The 24,073-nt window shown below is 26.9% G+C and overlaps 1 protein-coding gene across 2 annotated transcripts in view; it reads right to left on the bottom strand.

Annotated features, from left to right (window-relative positions):
- The window catches only part of Syn1 (Syntrophin-like 1), a 201,833-nt gene that overhangs the window by 171,745 nt on the left and 6,015 nt on the right, over nucleotides 1-24,073 (bottom strand). For both annotated transcript variants that reach the window (XM_035084347.1, XM_035084348.1), the window contains one exon: nucleotides 18,016-18,625. In XM_035084347.1, coding sequence (XP_034940238.1) covers nucleotides 18,016-18,625 — 610 coding nt within the window. The remainder of the gene's footprint in view (nucleotides 1-18,015; nucleotides 18,626-24,073) is intronic.

Below are 24,073 nucleotides of genomic sequence, written 5' to 3'. Positions count from 1 at the left end.
GTTTCATAGAAAATGAGACCGAAAATTTTAATGGAGATCTCGACCAAGGAAGCAATGGCCTTCGGAAGATGGGGACCATGGGGAACTTGTTCGAGTCATTTGACATGGAGCCATCAGACGAAACCCCGGAGGACAACTTTGAGCAATTTGAAGAAGAGTCATTGGAAGAAAACTCTACTCTTCAAAAGATGGAAACTACGGCAGACTTATTCAAATCATCTGAAGACAACCTATCAGAAGAAACTCCTATTCGTCGTCAAATCCAGGAGAGGGTCATCTTGCTGATTATAAATCGATTGCTCAAAGCCGAAAAACTCAACATCCTAAGTTCTACTAGGACATCCAAGTTCCTGACATTACTCTCGACGACGATCAACCCACGCATCAAGAAGTCAGCAGTCCGATTCATCACTAAGGACATCGGATGTAGATTGGACTTAGCTCTAGACTGGCTTCATAAGGAGTATTCTCTATTCCGAGAAATCCCATACGACCTAGTTCTGGAGAATCATCACAAGAAGGAAAAGGGCATCTCATATAGGTCGCTCTTCTGCATTCTATCAAGAGCAATCCAAAAACTTCAAGAAGAGGACCGAGATGCCTTGATGTCACGACTGTATTTAGAGGCACCAATAGTACCGGAAGAGGCAATGAAGCTTTGGAACATCATCCCCGACGAGAGAGGAGTCGTTGAATTGACACTTCTGAAGAACATCATTATGGAGAAGCCAACTGAACTGGGCAAGTTCATCAAAGTCTTGCTCCAGTACTCTAAACATGAAGTGTCAGTGGTCAGAAAAGGATCTGTCAACTTGGTGATGGACTTGTACGAGAATTCGACCTTCAAGAAAGCCATCGAGGACTTTGCTCTCCTTCACATTGAGTACTTGAGACTGAGATCACCACCATCAGAGTTATTTGGCACGAATCAAGGCAGAGAGCAATTCGACACCCAATGGACAGAATCAACAGTAAGAGCCTGCTTAGCCATGTTCATCGGAGTGATGGAGAAGAACCCATCATTAATCCTGGAGTTGGAAAGAATATTCGCCTGCGTCAATCCCATTATCCAGAAAATGATTCTGAAATATATCAGAATTCCCCTTCGAAAATATCAAATTGTAACCCCACTTGTAAATTTGTAAACTTTGTATATATGTAAATATTTTTTTATAATAATAATAGTATTTTGTATGATGTTGTAAATATTTTTTATTGTTAAATAAAATCTAAGTCTCACTGCCGGTGAGCTATGTAAATACTGAGTCTTCAATTATCAGCCTAACCTCCTATTAATTATCTATTTCTAGCTATAGTTAAGTAACCTTTAGTCATATTTTTTTTAAATTAAAAAATTACTTTTGAAATAATTTAGCAAATTCTTGGATCCCAATCATCTGCAACCTTTTCCTCATCAGAGTTTGCTTTCGACATGACATCATCATGGTTCTAAAAAGTTGAATATGAGTTCGACAGCTATTGGCAACGTAGAGACCAAGCAGCATTGAAAGCCAGAAGCAAAGACTCCACATGATAGACTATCATAGCTAAAAGTTAGCTATTCTTAAATATAGTTGATTGTTGACGTTAATCGCTAGCCTGAATCATTTTATTAAAAAATGTATTCTCATTCGTTTTTTTTATTCTCCTCTTTATCAAAGTATGCTAGATTGTTTTAATTTTACACTCATCGTCAATCGTGTTAGATAGAAAAAATTTTCACAATGATCTTTTGTTAATGATAATAAGAATAAATAATCAATTTTCATACCATATTTACATTGGAATTATAAAATATATTTATTTTAATAATCAATATAAGAGGATAGATTGAATAATGATAAATGGATGTTCTGTTTTAATGAATTTTTTATCAATTTGATTTTCCAAGTAATGATCTGCAAAGATAATTTTAATATTCAATCACATTAGAATATTTAATTTATTAATATTACTTGACTCTCTTACTAAATAATATCATTTTTAGTTACCATATATTCATTATTCGAAACATATATTTTTTATGATTGTTGAATTTTAACAATGATATTTTAAAACTCATGATTGAATGTCACATTTTAACTTCATCTCGTCTCTGAAATTATTCATTTATTATTCTACTCAATCCATTGACTTTAATCTGCATAGAATTTGAAACTAAAAATAACTATAATTATATGAATGTTTGAAATTAATCTAAACAAAAAAATGTTGGGCTATTATTTTTCTGGTTGAATAATCCTTTTTTATTTGAAGGAAACAAAAGTATGATAACACTGATATGTAATGGAATATATATGGATGAAATTAAAGGGAATAGACGATACATCAACAACGAACCATAGGCAATTGGAAAGCGGAAATTAAGGATGCTCGAAAACAATAGAAGTCTGACAACGAAAGCTATTGTTGTGCCAATGTCGACTTATTGTTATTTCTAATTTTTTTTTTTTGTTTCTATTTTTTACTTTTTATAATACTTCTTCTGAGAAATATTAAGATTCTTTTGTTTCAATTTTAGTTTGCAATATTCTTAATAGACTGTAACTGTCATGTACCTAAAAAAATTTTTTTTTTGTTTCTATCACACTTTACTTAAAAATAAATAACTAATTTTATTAACACTTAGGAAAAAAAATTATTTTGATTCTAGTTTTTTCTTCTCTAAATTTTAATATATTATTTCAAATACATAAATAACTTTTGCCAATTCGATATCCTGTTTTCTATAAAGAATTATTTTTTGAAGAGAATTTGAAGTCTTTACTAATGATAAAAAAAAAAGTGTTAAAATATTTTCTAATCAATTTGATTAGACTTTTTGTTTTAGGGTACAAAAAAAACCTAGAGCTCGTTAAAATAAAATTGATATTTTTTATCAAATATACACACTAGCTTTTTGTATATTAATTTATCTTCTATTACTTCAAAAAACATAAAAAGATTAAATAGAGAAAAATGTAGACTTTTATTTTGAATAACTCGAGTTCTAAATAATTAATCGATTTTTTTTTTATTAAAACAAACTCTTTTTTTTTATTTTATTTTATAATAATGTAATTTTTGATTCTAATGTAGGAAGATAAAATCCCCAAAAGAAATTAATCTTAATTAAATGACCTCAATGTGTTATCAGTCGTACAAGTAATTATTTAAATATCATTTTCCTTTGTACAAATAAATTTTTATTTTTTTAAAATAATAATAATTTTCAAAAGTATCCTGCAATACTAAAGGTACAAAAAGTCCTACTGAAGACAGACGAGACTCGACATATAGATACAACCTGTTTAGATACACAAGTCTAAAAAAAAAAATCGTTATTTTTTCATTTTTTTTATTCTGCAGTGAGAAAACCGTAGAGATTGTACATTTGATCAATCCCCAAGTGGGATCGCAAGTGAAATCGATATAAATGTATTTGTAGAATAGAATCTGCAATCGAGTTGGACTCAATGTTTTTCGTAATTTCGATTGTTTCATTTTTTTAATTTCTTTCTATTGCAGATTTTTTTTTTTTTTATATATTTTTTATTTTGCAGATTGTGACAGACATAGAAAGAGAAGTTGCAATCGATGGCAGCCAGTCGATGACGGATGTGGCGCGCAGACTGGACAAATGGAAAAAGAGGAAAGTTTCAATCTGTCAAGAATGAAGGGGAGTTGAAAGTGAGTTAGATATCAAATAATTTAAAGCATAGTGAACTTGCTGACCTCTGTAAAATATGTTTATAGAAATATATATATTTTTTTAATATTCATTATTGATACCTCGAAGTATACAATGTCCAACACTCAAATTAAATAAATAAATAAAAGTCAACTTAATAAAAACTATTTGTCAAAGAAATAATTTAAATTATCCTTAAATTCAAATCCTTCATTTTTATAAATTAAACTTATTGCAATTTAATTCTTTTCACCATATTCATTACTATTTGTATTCATTCCAAAAAGTTATCAACTTTTTTATAATAATTCTTTATAAATAAAAAGGATGAATGAATATACATAGATTATAAACGGGAAATAGTAAAAAAAAAAGTAAAAGGATGAAATGAAAGTTTAACGATAAAAGCAAAAACAGAGAAATGAAAAATTTAAAAAAAAATTTCGCGAAAATTAATCGTAGCTAGACTTTCCATATGCAGCAAGGCAAACTCACGGAAGTATCGATAATATTCATTGGCATGGGAAGAAAGAGAGACTTTTTAATATTCATAACTGAGAATAAGCAAGAGGTAAAGGTCAATGGACAGATGGTGATGACGGAGAATGAGAAATTTATAGGAAAGGCTAAGGAATAAAAAAAGAATAAAAAATTTTCAAATGATAGGAAAGAAATAGAATGATAGAAGGAAAAAATAAGTAATGTAAGAGGGTAAAGAAAAATAGCAAGACCCTAGAGAGAAAAAAAAAATTTGACAGAGAGATATACTTTAGTGGCCTCTAGTTAATTTACGGAAATCGAGGTCACGCGATAAATTCCGTGTGAAATCATTCTCATTCACTAAAGTTACATTAAACCTAGGCTTTTATACCATGTTTTGAATACATTCTGATTGACCAGAGTAAAAAGAATTTATTTTACTTTCAATTTCAATCCATTTCATTAATTAACTGAAAAAGAGACTCCAAAATGAAATAGGAACAAAGTGTAAAAATATTTTTTATCCCCATCTTTTTGAGAGAATAAAAAAAAATGACTAATTTATAAAAATAAAATCAAAGCGATAGTTTAAAGATTGTAATTGAAAAGTCTAAAAAATCGGAAATAGTATTTTTTAATTTTATTTCCTTTTTTTTTTTACTTTCCATGTTAAAATGAAAGCGTAGAGAGCTTTGATCAAAGTATCGAGTATCCAAATGCAAGGGAAAACTACAATCCCAAAAAATTCTGTAGTCCATCCAGTCGTTATCGAACAAATGACAATGAATGGGCTGACAAGTCGACAAAGACAGTTCCAATTTATTTTTTATTGCATTCTCTCAATTTTCTATCACTTACTGTTGAATTCTAAAGACTCCACAGGCTTTCAATAAAATGTCGAGATCTTAGTATTAACAAAAGAACAAGAGAGCTATAAAAAAAAATTAATAAAGTTCATATTTACAACAAAAAAAAAAGGTCAAATAAAACATTTTAATTTAATTAATGAAGCATATTCTTGTGATGTCAGTTTCAGTGATGAGGTACAAAAACAATCATTTGTCTAGACTTTTCAAAGCTTTGAGCAAAAAATTGTCAAGGACTGGATAGTGACCAGTATAAGAACTACTTGAAGAGTTAAGATGGCCTCATTAGAAATATCTAAGATTCTGAAGAGATGAAATTTTTTGTTCAAACAAAACGTTTTGTCTCTAAATTGCAAATCTAAGTGAATTAAAATAATGCACACACAAATTTTATTCTTGATTATAATATTTTTAACTAAAACAACAGTACATCTTTCGTAGCATATGCTAGACTTGTCAGTAAGTAAAGTTATCATCCAGTCATGGATGACTAAAGAACCATTGCTGGATGATGACTTCATACCAGCTCCAATGATGGGTCTTGTTGAGTATCCTACTAGAGATGAACTTCATAGCACGAATAAAGATAGATTAAGAAGAGCATGGATCCTTCCTATCATCATTCTAAATCCATGGAAAGAATGGAATTATTCTTGGTGCTAAATTCTGTAATTTAATATTGAACAAACTTGATGGTTCTCCACTGGACCAGTCTAGTGCTTTTCAACCCATCATTGGACTAGTAATGGTCCAACTTCATTTCCTACCAGGATCTGTTGAAAAAGTAATCATAATCATGGATTCTACCTACATCATGCTGGAGCTTCAAAGCTCAATTAATGATGGTGAGGAAGCATTTTCCTGGTTAAATTATGCTCTGAACAAATAATCATTAAGATGAATAATAAAAATCACTCAACAGTTGTTGAAATAAAAGTCCCTAAAAAGCGGAATCCTCCAACGAATAAACCATCAAATGAAATCGAACTGATCACGCAGGTAAATTACGCGACGAAAGAGAACCGTGGCGGGTTTTTCTCAGGTGGTTGGTTGGTATAAGGTGTATGAATGGCATAAAGCACGCGATGCTACCATCTCGCATAGTACCTACAAGGTAACTCAGTACGACTTTGAAACAGTGTAGGCAACACTTTTCTAGTCTGATAGAAAGCACAGGCCAACACAAGTGTTGCTCCAGCTCAGGGTAGAAGTGAAGACTTATAGAAGCGTACGCGGTACATACACCCTATAAGCGATAACTTGGCGCAAAATTCAGCGCGCTCTCGTGTCCGTTATCGGTCAATCTTATGCAATTGTAGCGTCGAAAATGTGGAGCGAGTCGGGTGGGTTGAGGAGGGTGATATTAACCAGCTGATAAGGGCTATCTGCACGAGCCCGTATTTGCGTTAGCACCGACAGTGCAACACCGCCAATACGTTCCTCTTCGTCTCTAGTCTCTAACCACTAACATATATATATACATATATGTATATATATCTCGTCTCCCTTTTCGTTTTGCTTGCTAGCTATCACTTGCACGTTCACCAACGCGTCGATTCGAATTGGAAAACCATCTGCACTTATCCGTAAAACAGAACACGTCTGGATTTACGATGAGTTTGTGTGCATTCGCGCATGATCCTCCACTGATAGGTCGGTTAGGAACGGATACGCAGACCGGAAGTTAAACCCACGTGTAAGTGGTCTTATGGCCTCTTCCGAGTACAACGCATGCTTCCCCTACTCATTTTCCCTGCACGATCGGCAATCGCGTGATTCGCGGGATCGTTATATAAATTTGAGACTTTCATCAGTAAACTTATGCGGATAAAAATACATTTTATATCAACTTTTTAATTTATTATCATTTATCACTATTTTTTTTTATACTTCGTAGAAATTTTAGTTTAATAAAAAATTTAGTGTCGTTAAATAAATTATCTCCCCCTTTTTTTTTTTGGTTAATCACGAAATCTTAATTTTTCTTTAATGAACTAAAGATTCGAAAAATAATAAAAATTTTTTTGTTTACTAATAATTATAATTTATGATTAAAAATATTATATCAGCCTATCAACTTAAAAATGAACTCTATATTGGATTTTCAAGCTGTTACTCTGTTATTATAAATATTCAAAAAATTCATGACATTATTTGAATATTAAATATACATTTGTTTATTCAAAGAGTTTTCTCGTGACTTACTAGAAGCCTTTCAATGAATTTAAAATTTTTACGAGTATCGTCATGCAATAATAACAAACTTCTGTTGATTCTTTCTTTCTTTCTTTCTTTTTTTTTAAACAATTTTTCTTTTTAGATAAAAAAAAAAAAAATATTTCAGGTCAATTTTTTCTATTGATATTAAAATAAAATATATATTTATTCATACCTATTTTTGCTTTAAAATTAAAAAAAAAAAAAAAATATTAAATAAGTTTTTTATTACAACAGGTGCACAATTTTCTTTTTACTTTTCTATCGAAGCATGAATCCAATTACACTGTCGAGGTGGCAACTAAATTAATTTCCCAAGAATTCTCGTGTCTTAAAGGTGTGAAATGCAATTGAAATAAATGCAACTCCCATAAGACGATAAATCTGATACTCTAGTGCAATGCTAATAAATATCACACTGAATACCTAAGTAAGATAATAAATTAAATAGAAAGAAAAATATGTCGGTACAAAGATTGAGTATTTCTACTTAATTTCACTAATGAAGTTAGGAGTTATTTCTAAGCTTCAAAAAAAAGAAAAAAAAAAAAGAAAGGAGACTACTTTAACATCCTTCATTAATATTCAAAAGAAAAGACTTAAAAATATTTACCAAAACTAATTTCCTTTAAAATCCAATTATTGTTTGACAACTTAAGGTTCTCAAGTATCAGCAAGTAAATTACAAGGATGAGTACCTGCTTGAAGTTAACTAAAATCATGCAGAAGTGGTTATAGCTTAAGACTTGATTGTTTAGAGAATATACAAGTCTGTAATCAAAATAGACGTTTGATAAATCATTAGAAATTAACATTGGTGAATGAAAGATGAGAAGTAAACACAACCACGATAAAATGTATCCTTTGACCAAAATTATAAAAGGTTAAAAAGATGAAAGATCAGGGGTTTTGTTGAGACTTGACACACTGGCAACAACACCAACACCAGGACAATTCCAATATGACATTTACTTTAAGAGCTTTTTCAGTTTTGACAGAATTGACCAAGCTATTTATTGAGTATTCCGTGTCAAAGGATCTCTCTTTGGAGTTGACGTTTTAGATGCATCTCCTGTGGCGAACCAATGTGGACCACAGCACGTTGATGGTGGACATGAGGGAATGAACGTGACTCAATTTACCCGAGGGGTTGAGGTCTAGGCATCATCAGGGGCTTCGACACGTCTATCATGTCGTCGACATGCAAATTCGCTACACCTTCTAAATGCGAAATTTCGTTGTTTACGATTAAATATCATATTCCTTTCTCTCCTTATATAATCCTTCAATAATGAAAACTTGCTATTACGTCAAAAGCACATGAATAAAAGTGACTTTTGGAAATTAATTTTTTTTTGCTTTTATTTTAATTTATTGCTTTAATAAAATATTGTAGAATTTTAATTTATCTTCAATATTGATCAAACTTTGAAGTTTGATGATTAAAAGTAATATTGTAGATCGAAAGGAAATTTTTGCCAATAAATTATTACTTTCACTTCTTACGTAAGACTTTTAATCGGATTAAGTGTACTTTATTAATGAATACAATCAGAAATTTGATTTAACAAAAGCCAAGATTCTTTTATCGTCATTATTTAAATACAGTATTAATTAATTTTTATTATTCTTTTAAATTAGTGCCTTAACAAGGTTCTACATGAATTGTTTTTTTTTTTTATTAATGAAAATTAATTTGACTAAATTTTATTATCCTGGAAATTATTTAAATTTGAAACCATACTTCACTCATTGGTTGATTAAGTTTTTTTTTGTCAATAATTATTATTTATAATTATGATAAATAAATATTACATACAAAGAAACTCATTAACAAGTGAGAAAAGTATTTGCAAAGATAGATAACAGTTTTCCAACAACTTAGAGAAATAAGTTAAGTTATTGAATGAAATAAATTTTCAGAGAAAGGAATTTAAAGTTAGAAGAGCATATCATAATAGAAGAAATCTTTATATAAGTCTCAAAAGACTCAAAAGATAATCATAACTTTATTCTAACAATAAAGCTTCATTAAATATTAAAAAAATTTTATTTTCAACTGTTTTCTTAACAACATTGTTCTTACTAACAATAAATCTTTATAATAATTTTTTTTTTTTCTCTATCTATTTATTAAAAAGTAAATTAAATATTTTTTATTATTTTTATTTTCAGAATAAACTTCATTTTTAAAAATATTTTTCCAAATAAAAATAAACAAATAAGGAGCTTATTTTATTTCTTACATGAAAAAAGATCTTAGAATGATCTAAAAAAAGAAAAATTACGACAAGCTAGAGTTTGCTGTGACAATGAATGCTAATAACGTGGCCATGTAACAATAGGAGGAGACCAGAGTAAAGCTTGTGACTGAAAGGACCTAGTGAAAGCCGAGAATATTGAGAATATACAAGTGTATATACGTGTGTATACAGAGGATTCAGTGAAGGAAAAAAATTCCAGGTGAGTGAGGAAAAGCAAGAAAAAAGTCAAAATAAAACGATGTAAGAAAAGCTGTCACAGAAAGATCGAATTAAACGTAAATTAAAAACATAGATGACAAATAATAGTTATTTAAATACAACAGAGTCAATTTAATTATCTGTAATACGTGTAACATTTTTTTTAATTTTAATTTTCATTCCTAAATATCATTGATGCTATAAAAATAATATATCAGTTGAAATTATATTTGTCAAGGTTTAATGGAGATTCTAAAAGCCTTCTTGATCTTCATAATTAACACTAATACATTTATTAAGGAACTCCATCTCAAAGAGACTACGTAAAAAAATTTTAATTAAAATTCTGCCCTGATTTTTGTCTATAATTAATTTTTAATAAGATTTTTTAAACGATTTTCAGCAAAAAAAAAAGTTTAATTAATTATTTCAATAAATAAATTTATTTAAGCTTGAACAAAAGTATTATCGATTATTGGAGATTATATTGATTTAAACGAAAGAATAATGAAGTGATTTTTACATAAATAATGAAGACATTTAACTCATCAAAAAATTGGTAATTCACCCCACCATCTTCGAGCCTATCGCCCTTTTTTCCCTACGCACTTATTTCTATTCAAGCATTTATAAACAATACAATCATTCAAGAAGAACCCATCCATCCTATTTCGAACGCTTGTGCCAAAACCTCACAAATAAATTAGAAAAGTTAATCAATAAATTTAGCTAATTAAATAAGGAAGAAAGTAATTGAGAAATAAAAACATAACAGACTAAGTGTATTTGTTTATCATAATAATTAAAAAAATTTAATATTATACTAACAACTGTATTTATTTAACATTAGGATAGATGACAAAAAATTAAATATTAAAATTAAAAACATGATGAGCATAAATAGTAAATATTTGTAAGATGACATTTACACAACAGAGCCTGAAGATAAAAGCATTTCCCTCTAAAACGTAGACCATTAAATATATTGAAATGATTTATAAAAAATCAAGAAGGCTTTAAAACCTACATAAGATATCAATAAACTTAACCAGTTTTTATTACGACATAAACCATGAGAACGAAGCCAAATAAAAAGAATGATGAAAAAGATAATTCAATAATATATGAAAATAAACGTGAAGAAGAAATTTATCAAAATGATGTCGTTTCTGAAAGGAGCTTGTTATACTCGATTTTATTTGCATAAGTATATGAAGCATGAAAATCCTCGTTGAAATGTAGGACAGTTGAAGAAATAAGATGGAAGAAAGAATAAGAATGAAAGAGGAAAGACGAAAGCTTTACTTCTCCCAGCAGCCGAATAACAATTACGTTATACCATCTCTAGATATTCTAGAATAACCGGAATTCGATGGTGAGCACTTAACTGGAATAATCGGGCTCCTGGAGTCCCTAGAAGTTCCTTCTGAATTGGCGGAATTAATTTTACAATTAGATCGTATTGTGCACTACTGTTTTCAAAATTTACCTCTTGAAACGTGTATTATTACACTTCAATCCGATTAAAAAAAAAAAAAGCCTATTTTACAAAAAAATTCTTTTGATTGTGGATTTATAATTATTTGATAATATTTATTAGATAATTATTTGACAGGAATGATGTTGATATCTTCTTACATTTCTGTCATTAAATAATATTAATAACTTTCCATTAAGAAATTATTCAAATAAAGTCGATGTTTAAATTAATTTTATCATATCTTTACGTTTTAAGACATCTAATAACATATTATAAAAAAAAACAATTAAAAATGATTTTAATGTATTGAATTATCATTACTGTAATTATATTGAATAAATATCAATAAAATAATGTTATAAATTACTTGATGTGATGTCACAATTTGTCAGCAATTTATTATAACAAAATAAAACTAAAAGATGACTAAATTACGGATATTAAATATTTAATATTGTTAAATAATAATAAATATTTTAAGCAACTTTTGTATTAAAATGAATTTATTTTTACATTGAAATTAAACTATCATTTAAATAATAAATATTTTAATTAATAAAAATTTCGATAAAAATAAAATAAATATTAAATGACTTGAACAAACATGTTAATTAAAAATGTAAAAGTATACTGAATATTAAACTATCATTACAAAGTAGATAAGATGCTTAAAATTTTGATTTAGAATTTAATCAATAAGAAAAAAAACATTATAATTTAGTACCAAAATGAAATATAAAAAAAAATAATAAACAATTAAATTTAAGTACATAATTTTTCATTTTTTAATGGAACATTTAAAAAAAAAAAAATTACTAAGTATTCAGTATAATAGGAATGTCACGAATGCTACAGTGGAAGCTTTAGGATTTAAGATGCAATTTCCCTGACGATGTCGCATGTCATCCGTCATCCCTTGAACAATGCTCGGTTAAAATTACGCATTCCAATTTCGAAGGACGTAAACGGAAATCCACGGGTGGCATACGTTATTCCAATTCCCAATAAACGTCCGCCTGTTCCACTATCGAAACTAAGATTTTATCCTTAGACCTAAAATCTATCGCGTAACCATTCACTAAATTTCCCTATACAATTCCACACTTTTTTTTTTTAAATTCTAAAAAATTCATAAATCAGTATTTTTTATCAACGATAATATTTAAAGATTCATTCCCAGTAGAAATCATAAATCACGTGATTAATTATTTTAATGAGAATAAATAAAGTTTGATTAAAGGTGATTTACTACGATAGTGCATACACATTTTCTGTTAAAAGAAAAATTATCTATTAAAAATTTTTCCGACGCTAAGCATGAGTTTAGTGATAAAGAATCAAAAAAGACCTAAAATGGTAATTTTCGGAGTAAAATGACCGTCATATTACCGGTAAACTGACGGTAATTTTTTTAATAATCAAATGAACTTTCATGTGTTCGCAATTCATTTTACATTGAATCAAAATTACTATGAAACAATTAAATATTTTTGACATAAAATAATTAACTAATCATTAATACTTCAACTTGAGTAAATTTTATCACATTAACTTTTCTCTTTGAAAGCTGTAAAAAATTAATGGATCGTTTCCATAAAAGAAAAAAATAACGTTCTTATGAAGAAAATGTTCCAATAAATCTCTCTTCACATAAAAATAAAATTACCAATTTTTTGCAATGTATCAAAATATAGAATTTGTTATCCATTAACAACCTCCATTAGTAACCTTCTTATAAGGTTTAAAATCAGTTATTGCAATGCATTACTGGTAAATACATATAATAAAAAATGTTTATTTGTAAAAATAAGACATGTGAAAAGTTATTTAGAAGTAAATCATAAAGTCATACTCACAGGTTTAAGATGTTTTTTTTTTTTTGAAAGCTCTAGTACTATTTTTCAGGAAGAAAATAAGTAGAAGAGAAGAATAAGAAAGAGAGAACTGGTGTGTATTCTCTAGAAGGTGATTCATAATCAGAGAGCAACAATATTTCACAAGGATCCTCAAGATCCGGCGGAAAGATCGCCAGAAAGGATAAGACACGGTGAAAAGGAGACACGCAAAGTCGTTGGAGGATCGTTTCGCGGCTGGAAGAAGCTTATATGCATACTTGTATTTCTACTATTCTTTATGACTCTTATTCTACGATATTTTCTTAGTAAAAAGCTAAATAAAAGCACGAAACTAACTAAAAGCTCAGACTAATATTACTGTCAACATTGTTGTGGATTCAGTACTATTTGTCATATTATATTTTTTATTGCATGCATTATGTAACAGTCATAATTTACTAAATATGCAATATTTAAACTGCTCTGTGTACTATATATTTCACTCATTATGTGCTTTTTATGATACTAACAAGGTAAATTAATATCTACCCACTGTTCCTATGATTTAAAAGTTCTTAACTGCATTCAATAATTCATGGAATTTTATTTTGTACTTTTTTTTTTTTTTTATTTAAAAAATTGGTCTTCTTGCAATTTATGCCTACACAACCAACTTCCCATTTATTAAAATTCATTATTTAGTCATCTTATAGTTTTGTTTATTTATGATGAATTGCTATTGTTATCAACAATATATAATTGTTTAGAATCATAAGAAGTCGTTAATCACACCATATTGTATTAATATTAATCTTAGTTTTAAACAATATTAATCACTCAATAAGTAGAACCTATTTCAAATATTTTTTTTAATCAACTTATTTTAAAATAGAAGCTTTTAAAATTGAATTCATGTTTATTTAAACAAAAATTCAATAAAAAAAAATATCATACTTTATTCAAGTTTATTTAAAAAAAAAAAAAATTAAACAATTGAATTTGTTAAAATCTTATTGTTTGAAATAATACAAAAAAGTATGTAGGAAAAAGAAACTTAATTCAATTGTGTATCTTAAAAAAAAAAAAAAATAAAATAAAAAATATTTTATATCAGTTACTTATACTCATTGTTTGTTTTTATCAACCACAAAAATTGTGAAATAAAAACGTATGCAAACTCGTCAAAGATATTTCGCTTATCTAAGCAAGATCGTCAGAAGAGTATAGCAAATTGAAATGACTCTTTTACAACTGGTTGAAGAAAACTACTGGAATATTGTTTAGGTAAAATGATAAACAAGAAATGAAATAAAATGAAAAAAAAACAAAGAAGAAAAATCTTAAAATAAGATAAATAAAAAAATGCAAAAAGTTAGTAAAACGTTCGCAATGTCTGTACTGTTACGATAAAACTGGTAGAAGATAGGAAAGGAGACTTTCCTTTAAAACATGTAAGATGGAAAAAGATAAAAGGATAAAGGGCCAACGACATTCACATCAGGGTGGATATGCTTCTACAGTATAGAAGAGAGTATAGTTACGAAGTATGTCTTTTTTGCTATGACAAAGTCAACAAGACATTGTAGAAAACTTTAAAAAAAACTTTAAAGCTCTTTTTTTTTTCTTTTGCTACAAACATGAATGCCTTCAACTCCTGACATAATTCGTAATTTCTTCGTAAATATGGTAATTATTCTGACAACTTAATATTTTAGCCATTTTATTTAAACTTTGACTATTAAATTGTCATAAATAATCGTCTTAATCTCACTTAAAAAATCTTATCGATCAATGAAACAACAAAATAACCAACAAATAAAAGCAAGAAAAACAAAAAAATTTCATTATTGTAATTTATTTATATAAAATAGTAATTATTTAAATAAACTAGTAGCAAAAGTTTCTCATCTCTATTATTCAAGGTAAAAATACTGCAATTAAGTTAATGGTTCAGTAGAGTAAATGAAACATACTACGATCAGCACTCTAACAATCATTATTGGCACATGTCTTTTTATTTCATTCTGATCAATTGACATTACTTCCTATATAAATAGCCAATAATAATAAGAAAGTCAATAATCATACCATTTACCTTAAATCAATATCAAATAGATTCAATTAATATAATTAAATTAATCACATTAACAATTGACATGATTAAATAAAAAGCTCATATAATTAATTTACTACTTTCATTACTAAATAATTAAAATGTAAATAAATAAACAGGAAAACACAAAATAAATAATTCATTAATTATAATTTAATATGATTAAGAAATTATAAAAAAAAATTATGCAAGAAAAAAAATACTTTACAGTATTAAAGTAATTTAATCAGTGCAATTAACTACACTTTATTATTATTATTTTTTTTTATAATAATAATTCTTTACTCTAGTATTTTTTTTTTATTTTAAAGTTTAGTAATTTTTTTCCTTCGACAACCGATAGACAAACTCCTCATTACAACTTTTGTCAATAACATACGACCATTAAATATCATTTCTCAGAGGTTGGAAGAGAAAATCTAGACCATTATTTCCTCTTATTCTTTTAGCAAAGCCATCTATTACTTGCTCTACTCCTCTACAGTACTATACACCACTAGGGTCAACGAGTAATCAACTTCTTTCATCAGTTATTCTTTCTGATAACGATGATTCAGCGAGCTTCGAGAATAAAACACGATTGTCAGAGTCATCTTAATATCCAGCATCCTTTCATTTATATATATTACAGTCACCACGTGTGTTTTCATATACATATATATATATATATATATATAGATGTAATGGTACATATACAATAAGTAATAAGAAAAATGAAGGGAGGTAAAACAAATGGTTGCAAGGTGACAAAAGAAGTTTGAAAAACAAGTGTTATGTTCAGTACAAGGGTCGACAAAAATAGTAGGGGGGGTCGAACACAAGTATAAAAGCCCGAGCATTAAAAAAATGAAAGACTGAAAAATTGTTGAATATAACGGGGGAAGAAATTTTAAAAGCAAAAACAAAAGTGTAAAAAAAAAAACGTGATGATAAAAGCTTATGAGAAATAGCTTTGATTTTATTTCTAATTTCTTATTTTTTTTTTCTCTCTATTTTCCTCCATTATTATTAATAATAAAAATTTTGTATCTATCATAAAAAAAGACTTAATCTGAAATTAGGTACAGTAGTGTCCAAAATTAATATACAAAATAAATTTTTTGATCAAAATAATTTCCATTTTACTAAAAAATATTTTATCATAAATCCCTAAGTTGTTTTATTTTTAAAAAAATGTTTAAACTTATTTCAAATATCTTATCCATCTATTTTTATTTACTTTGTATTATTTATTAGCTTTTATTCAATAACAATATAGAAATAAAACTGTAAATATAAATTTTTATTTAAATATAAATTACATTATTTTTATGTTAGTTCTTCAATGGACATTCCTCTAAAGAAAACGATAAGAGAAATAAGAAGGTAAGCTTTTGAAAGTAAAAATGTAAAAAAATGGATAAAAGCTTTTGCAAAATCTTATATACTTTATGTACTGCTATATCTCTTTATACATACTTATACATATAATTTTTGTATTTCTATTTTTATATATTCTCTAGTCCGTCCATTTTCCTAGAAATCTGACAAGCATTCAAGCACATAGTACGTGAGCTCTTCTATCAAGACTTCCGGTCACTGCACGTCATCAAGGTCACGCATGTGTATTTACCTAAAGGCTAAGTGTCAAGCCATGAAGCGCATTAATTTTACTAAAAGCTCATCACGCTATGTACAAGGGTAAAAAATAGTTTACTAAAAGACAAATAAAAACAAAAAAAAAATAAAATAAAATCACGAGAGTAAGAAAAGAAAGAACTACTTTTAGTAGAACAATTTTTTTTTATAACCAATTTTCTATGCATTACAAATGTTAACTACAATGCAAAATGTTTCACCAATTACTAGTAATAACTGGAAAAAAATTTTTTATTTCAACATTTTCTAGCAAAAAAAAATTTTTTAAAAGTTTTTTTATTTTTTTTTAAAGTAAACGGCATCTTTAAATAATAGAGAAAAACTTGAGCGACAAATTATTCATGAGAATTGGAAAGTAGAAAGAAACTCGTGAATAAAAAAGACACAAAATTCGATATCGAAACGAGCGAGAAATCCGTTGTGCTTAATGCACCATGTACTTAAGGCTAATTGGAATAAGAGTCTCGTTAATGTTCCACGGCTATACTACAAAGGGGGCGGCTAAGAAGGATGCTAGGTAAGTAAGGTAATAGTAACTTAGTTTATATATACAAATATACTATTAAATATATATCTATATATAGATAGAATAAAGATAAGAGAAGAATAAAAAAAAATATATATATATATATGAAGAAGAAAGTGCATCAAGACAGCAAAACTTTTTGAGATTTTGTTTTTAGTCACGCGATTTCTTCCATTCTTTTCCTTATTATACACCCCAACATTCCTTACTATTTTTTTATTTTTTTTTAATTTCTTCTTTTGTGTTTCTGGTATTGCTATATGTATATCTATATATATATTGTGGTAAATGTTACCTTTTTAGTAACCAACTCGATTAACTCGGTATACTAAGAATGCAAAATGAATGTCCGGTCTTTGAAAATAATACCCAAGAAAAAATTATTTCTTATCCAAGTTCAACAAACTTTTTTCATACATGTAATTAACAATTAGATGAATTTAAACTATTGATTTTTCTAATCAAACTTTGTATCTTTAAAATACTTCATTATTTCAATTATACCCTAGAGCAGATGTTTACTTAAAAATTAATATAAAATCTATCCATGTAGAAAGTTCAAGTAAAAGATTCATTAATATTTCAGTAAGTTGTAAAGTTGAATAAGTTAATATAAAATTAATTTTTCATAAATAATTGTATTATATTATGTATCACATTTGATAATAAACTCGAAACAGCATTGAATTCATACATAACTCTGACCATTAAAATTTTGATTGACTTACCCTCAAGCTCTACAACTTTCCCCGCACGTTTAAGGGCCTTGACAGCTTCATCATGAGTAGCTTCACGTAAATCTTCACCATTAACGGCCAAAATAGCATCACCAACATATAACTGTTCAGTAGCATCAGCAGCCATGCCTTTGAAAATTTTTGAAATAAGAATAGGCATTTTATTTTCTTTACCACCTTTAATAGATATACCCAATCCATTGTTATCACTTTTTATCACACGCACTATTCTTTTTTGATTAGCAACAGAGTCCGGTACATCCGGATCTAAACTATCGATACTGTTGTTATTAGAATTACCATTAAGAGGACCATTTCCAGCTAGAACGTGATCATAACTGTCGTCTAATGATATACTGAGAAAATCATCTTCCAATGATACAAAAACTTTATACCACTGACCACGTACTTGAGTCTCCAGGACTCCAGTACGACTTGTTGTTGATGAAGAAGCTGCGGTTGTCGTTGAAGAAGATGATGAAGATGCTGGTGCTGATGCTAAACTTGGTAATCCAGCACTACTGAATTGTGCTAGCTGCATCACGGTCGGCTGACTACTTCCACTCAGCTCAACCATTTCTATTTCTTCGCAGACAGTCCGCTGGAATATAAAAAAATAAAAAATGTACATTTATAAATCAATTGATAGAAATTATCTAAGATTAATGTTTCTTATTTTTATTTATTTCTTTTTTAATTAATATAAATTAAAAATTCGATGATTCAACTGAAGGAAAAAAAATTGTTTAACAAAAAGAAAAATTTATTAAAACTTTGTGATAAAATTAAAAAAATAGTTTAATTGTTCTCAAATAATTTTAAAAGTGTACTCATTTAACCAATGAAAAATTTCGTTGCTCATGCCTGAGGTAATTCTCAACTACAGATTATTGAATTAAAATCATAAAAGTTTTAAAATAAATTAACTACAACGAACAAATGTATCAAGCATTTTTTTAATAAAAAAAATTCAGTAACATAAAAAAAAAATATATAGTTCAAGCTTTATTGGACTCTCAAAAAAAAAAGAAAAAGAAAAAAGAATGAAATATTCAATAAAAATTGGAAAAAATATTTCTACAATTCTGAACGACTTGGCAGTGTACAAATGAATAGTCTGAACCTCTTTAAAGTAGTATGTAACGATAAAAAAGTGAGAAAAAAATATATATCAGTAATATATATATATATATATACTAGAACAATGAAAAGAAAAAAAAAACATTGGAGGAAAATTATGTCGTAATGGAGAACTGTTCTTGTAAGTTTGCTTTCAAGATATTGAAAGAAAAACTAACTGGAATGAAATTCAACGAAGATGGAAATCGATTGCTACGAATCGAAGTCGTAGGCTAATGTCGTTTGAATCTGACCCACGCGTTATGCAATTTTCGCATTTGGGTGCTACAAAAACTGCTCTGCTTGGTGTAGAAGAAATTGAATCTGACTTTTGCTTATAACTATATACATATATTCATATACATATAGTATGTATAAAAATATACATATATATTTTATCACAATAGCGTTTCTCAATAGCACTGGCCAACCGATAATAAAATTTTTATTGAATAAAATCGCATATCAATAATGCTGCATTTCACTGTCGACAATGTGGTTTCGTTGAATAAAAATATTGAAAACTTTAAATTTATCATTTTATATAACTAAGAAAAATTTCCTTCAATAAAATTTCGACAATGTAAGAACGTAAATAATAATAATAATAATTATTATAATTCATGACAATTTAAATTTTATATTGTATAATATATTAAATAAAATCTAATAAATTAATTTTTATTCTTATAGAACTACATGAAAATTTATTTAAATGAGTATCGAATATTTATTTTATGTTGCACACAATTTCAGTTCAATATTAATAAATGTCATTTTATTTAATCAATTTGACAATTATCCGATCAGGACTTGATTAATAATGCTTTTGAAATTTTAACTTTATTCATTTGACAAATTTAATGCAATTTTAGTTTAAATTGCCTGAGCCGATGAACTGTTAGACAACTTTAAATATTTTTATTGAATTTTATTTTTAAAATATCTAGTCAATGAAGATAAATAAAATATTTATTATTTAGTTAATTAAAATCCATTAAATATTTCTTTATAATTTTAGAATTTTATTTTACTGAAATAATAAATAATTCATTGAAATAACTATTTAAAAATCTTTGGTAACAATTTAAAATTTAATTATTCGTATTTAACTGTTACTTAATTACATTATATACAATGAATATTTTTTAACAATTCACTGAGTTGAGAATATATAAAAGGAATAATTAAGAGTGATCTAGCTAATATATTTTAAATGTTTGAGAACAAAGAAGTTTTAAAACATTAATTTATTTATTTTAAGAAATTAAAAATATTTAATAGTCGAGATTATTTAATAAAGCAAATAAATAGTTTACAATTCATTTTATATTTTTCATTTAATGATGTAAATAAAAAACTATTTTAAGGTATTTTGATTGAGATTAATCTTCCATTAAGATTTTTTTTACGGCATCCAAATAAAAGGTTATTAAAAATTAAACACATTTTTTAATAAAAAAAAAATCGATTAATCGTTTAGAATTCGAGTTTAACCTCATTTCTCTTATAAAATAGGCATTCCTCCCTTTTTTTTTAATCTTTTTCTATTTTTTGAAGTAACAGAAATATTTTGAAAAGGATAATTTCATTACTTGTTTTCTTAAGAAAAACATTACACTTTTAAATTCAATGTATTTGTTTATGTCAAATTTTAATATTTATTATTCAATTATTTTGTTTTTAATAATAATAATTATTGCGAATAAAATTAAATGTTTTTTTTCCAAAAATCAAGATGAAGACGATTGTTGATTAGATCATAAATATGTATAGTATACAAATAAAAATAATTTCTAATAAAGAAATCTTTTCTATCCAATATGATTTTTTTTCCCCGTTAATGGCAATTAGCACAGTGGTAGTAAAAGCGAACAAGAAGAATACAATACAGATTGAGTTGAGGCGAAATTGCGAATCTATATTGCTTTCACACTACATCGTCTATTTTTGGTACATCTACAGTTTTATTCAGTTCGTTTTCGGCACACGATTCGGTTGGAAAGAATATTGGTAACAGTTTTTATCCTACTCGTGCTTGTAGTACAGACATTTCGCTCTAGTTTTTCACCAAGAGTACCCGAGATTTTTCCATGCATAACCTGACAGGAAAAAAAGCTTTTCTCGAAACATTTTTGTCCAATTTCACGAATCGCTTGCTTTCCTGATACACAACAAACGTTTTGTTCGGCTTAATCAACTCAGAACCTATTTCTAATTTTCATTTTAATTTCAAAATAAAAAAAAAAAAATTAAAAATTTATGTTCGCACTCTATTGTATTTTTTCGGTTAAACGATATACTTTTTAAACGTTATGCTTTTATTGTATTCGAAATTTTATATCAATGTGATGATAGTTAAGCTTTATAATCATGTCGACATAACTCTTATTGTTTTATTATAAAAGAGTAGTTATTATATTTTGACTTATATCTGTAGAATTGTATGTTCAATTGTAGACTACAATAACATTCGAAAATAGCACAGTAGTTATTTTTATATGATTTATTCGTTTTGACATACAAAAAGACATCGATTAATTTAAAACAATTCCAGTTATTAAAATGTAAAAGTATCATTTCTGCAATTTATAAAATGAAAAATGTAAGAAGTCAACAAGATAAAATGCTGATATTTTAACGTTGAAAATATTTTCATTTATTTCTTTGCAGATAAAAATTTTTTCTTCTAAATAAAAAATAGTTTTTTTCAATTCCAACCAGATTTTATTAAAAATCTTCAGAAGAAATATAAAATTACAAATATTTTCTCTACTAAAAAATTTTTATAACTTATTTTATCAATTTATATTATAAATAAATGTTTTTTTTTTTTAACAATAAGTTTATGCTAAACATCAAAGACAACTTTAACTTTGAATCTGGTTTAAAAGCTATTCTTCAGGTTTTCAACGACATTAAGTTATTCAATAAATTCTAAAGCAATGTGATCCAATGACTGCATACTCCAACTATTACTCCACTAATCTTAATATCTTTTTTTTTTTATATATTTTTTTCACACTTTTCAATCTATTAATATTGAAATCTAACAATCTTAAATAATTAAATTTAAAAAAAATTATATCGATTCTTATTTTATAGTAATAATTTAATTAATTACAAACATCAATTGTGCATTAATACCAAATATCACTGTAGATAATAATTGCTTTCAGTTTATAATATATATTATAACACTTAACGATATAGAAATGCGAATAAACATACAAAATAATATGTTATTAAATTAAAAAAAATTAATGTTGAATTCAGTAAAATTCATTTAATAAAAAGAAAATTAAATATCAAATGTTTAATTAATATTCATTAAAATGAATTTTTAATTCATTTATCAAACAAATAATTAATATCTCTAAACACTTATTAAAAATTTAATATAATAATTATGATTAGTAATTTGTTGTTAATTTTTCGTTTAGATCAACAATAATACAGAAATACAATTTCCCATATTTTATCACTGTCATAATTCGGATTATTATTATTTGCACATTATTCTCGTCATTCATAAGTACCTACAGATAAACAAACGATGATACTGAGCTATTAAAATTTAATTTATTCTGAGTTGACTGATGTCATCAGGAATGCGGTTAATGTCATAGAGATCCAAAGCCATCGGACCAAAAATGAAATTCTATACAAAGCTGAAATTCCATCACACATTTATCTACATACACTACAATATATACATGCTTCTTGATCGTCTCGATACTGATGTGATGCTAAAATAATAGTATTTCAATCTCGAATGATCGCTTTTAAGCTTGTGATAGAATAGAGATATCAAACTATACGAGAAGTAGCAAGGCACCAACCTATTGACAAGAGAAAACCACCAGCGTTATGAAGCAAAACCACCAAGTAATTAATACCGCGAGCTTAATGAAAGCATCGATCGAGGCGACGAGCTTGTCACTGGGCTCCACCCACCTTGGGGAAAAAAATGTATAATCGAAGTGTTTGCATCGCAAAATTATCGAAGCTATGTTTTCTATGGGGAAAAAAACTCTTTACATGATGTAGAGAGATTATGCTTGTGACAGGCATGACGAGTAAATAAGAAGTAAAAAAGAAAAAAAAAAAGGAAAAAACATTACCCATGGTGAAAAAAAAATATTAATGTAACCAAGTCATTTCCATATTTAAATAAATGTCAATACATTCATTAAGTACACTGATAGAAAATATTTATAAATGTTAAAAAATAATTTTTTAATTATTAAAATCAATGTTTTTTAACTATTAATAAATATTTTATATAATAATAAAAAAAAAAGCCTTAATTATGAACACATTAGTGGTTTTATAATAGATAAATCTCATTTTATCGTAAAGAAATATTTTTTAATAGTTAGAAAGTCTTCTTTATTATTACAAATTTCTTTTATCAGTGTATTAATAGAAAAAAATCTATTTAAAAGATTGAAATTATTTTAGACATTTTCAAAAAATTTTGCTTCATAATTATATTGAAAACCATTGATAAGTTTAATTAATTTTTCATATAAAATATAGAATTTTTCTCAAACAGATATCACTGGTTGAAATTATTTAATTTACAGTAAATTTTAATACATAATTTTACTGAAAAAATGTAAATAAAAGCTTTCAGTATGTAAGGTAAAAATGTAAAATAAAATATCTGAACTTGCTTCATTTATTTCTATTAAAATAAAAATTCATTAAACATTGATTTAGATATTTAGTAAGCTTTAATTCATCCTCATATTGTATTAAAAATAATTCTCTGTTTTCTATTTTTGCTAAAATTATAATGAAATAATGATGTATAATAGAGTGGAGTATATATACAATTATGAGGGATAATAAAATTATAAATATTTATAATTAGGTAATTTGACGGAAAAGAATTATATAGTTACGAGGAAATAATAATTTATAT

The sequence above is a fragment of the Chelonus insularis genome, unplaced genomic scaffold (assembly GCF_013357705.1).
Source record: "Chelonus insularis isolate UGA/USDA-ARS -01 unplaced genomic scaffold, ASM1335770v1 contig_388_pilon, whole genome shotgun sequence".
In the NCBI taxonomy this organism is placed as follows: domain Eukaryota; kingdom Metazoa; phylum Arthropoda; class Insecta; order Hymenoptera; family Braconidae; genus Chelonus; species Chelonus insularis.
Note: the sequence above shows the minus strand (reverse complement) of the source record. Positions and strands in the feature narration are given on the sequence as shown.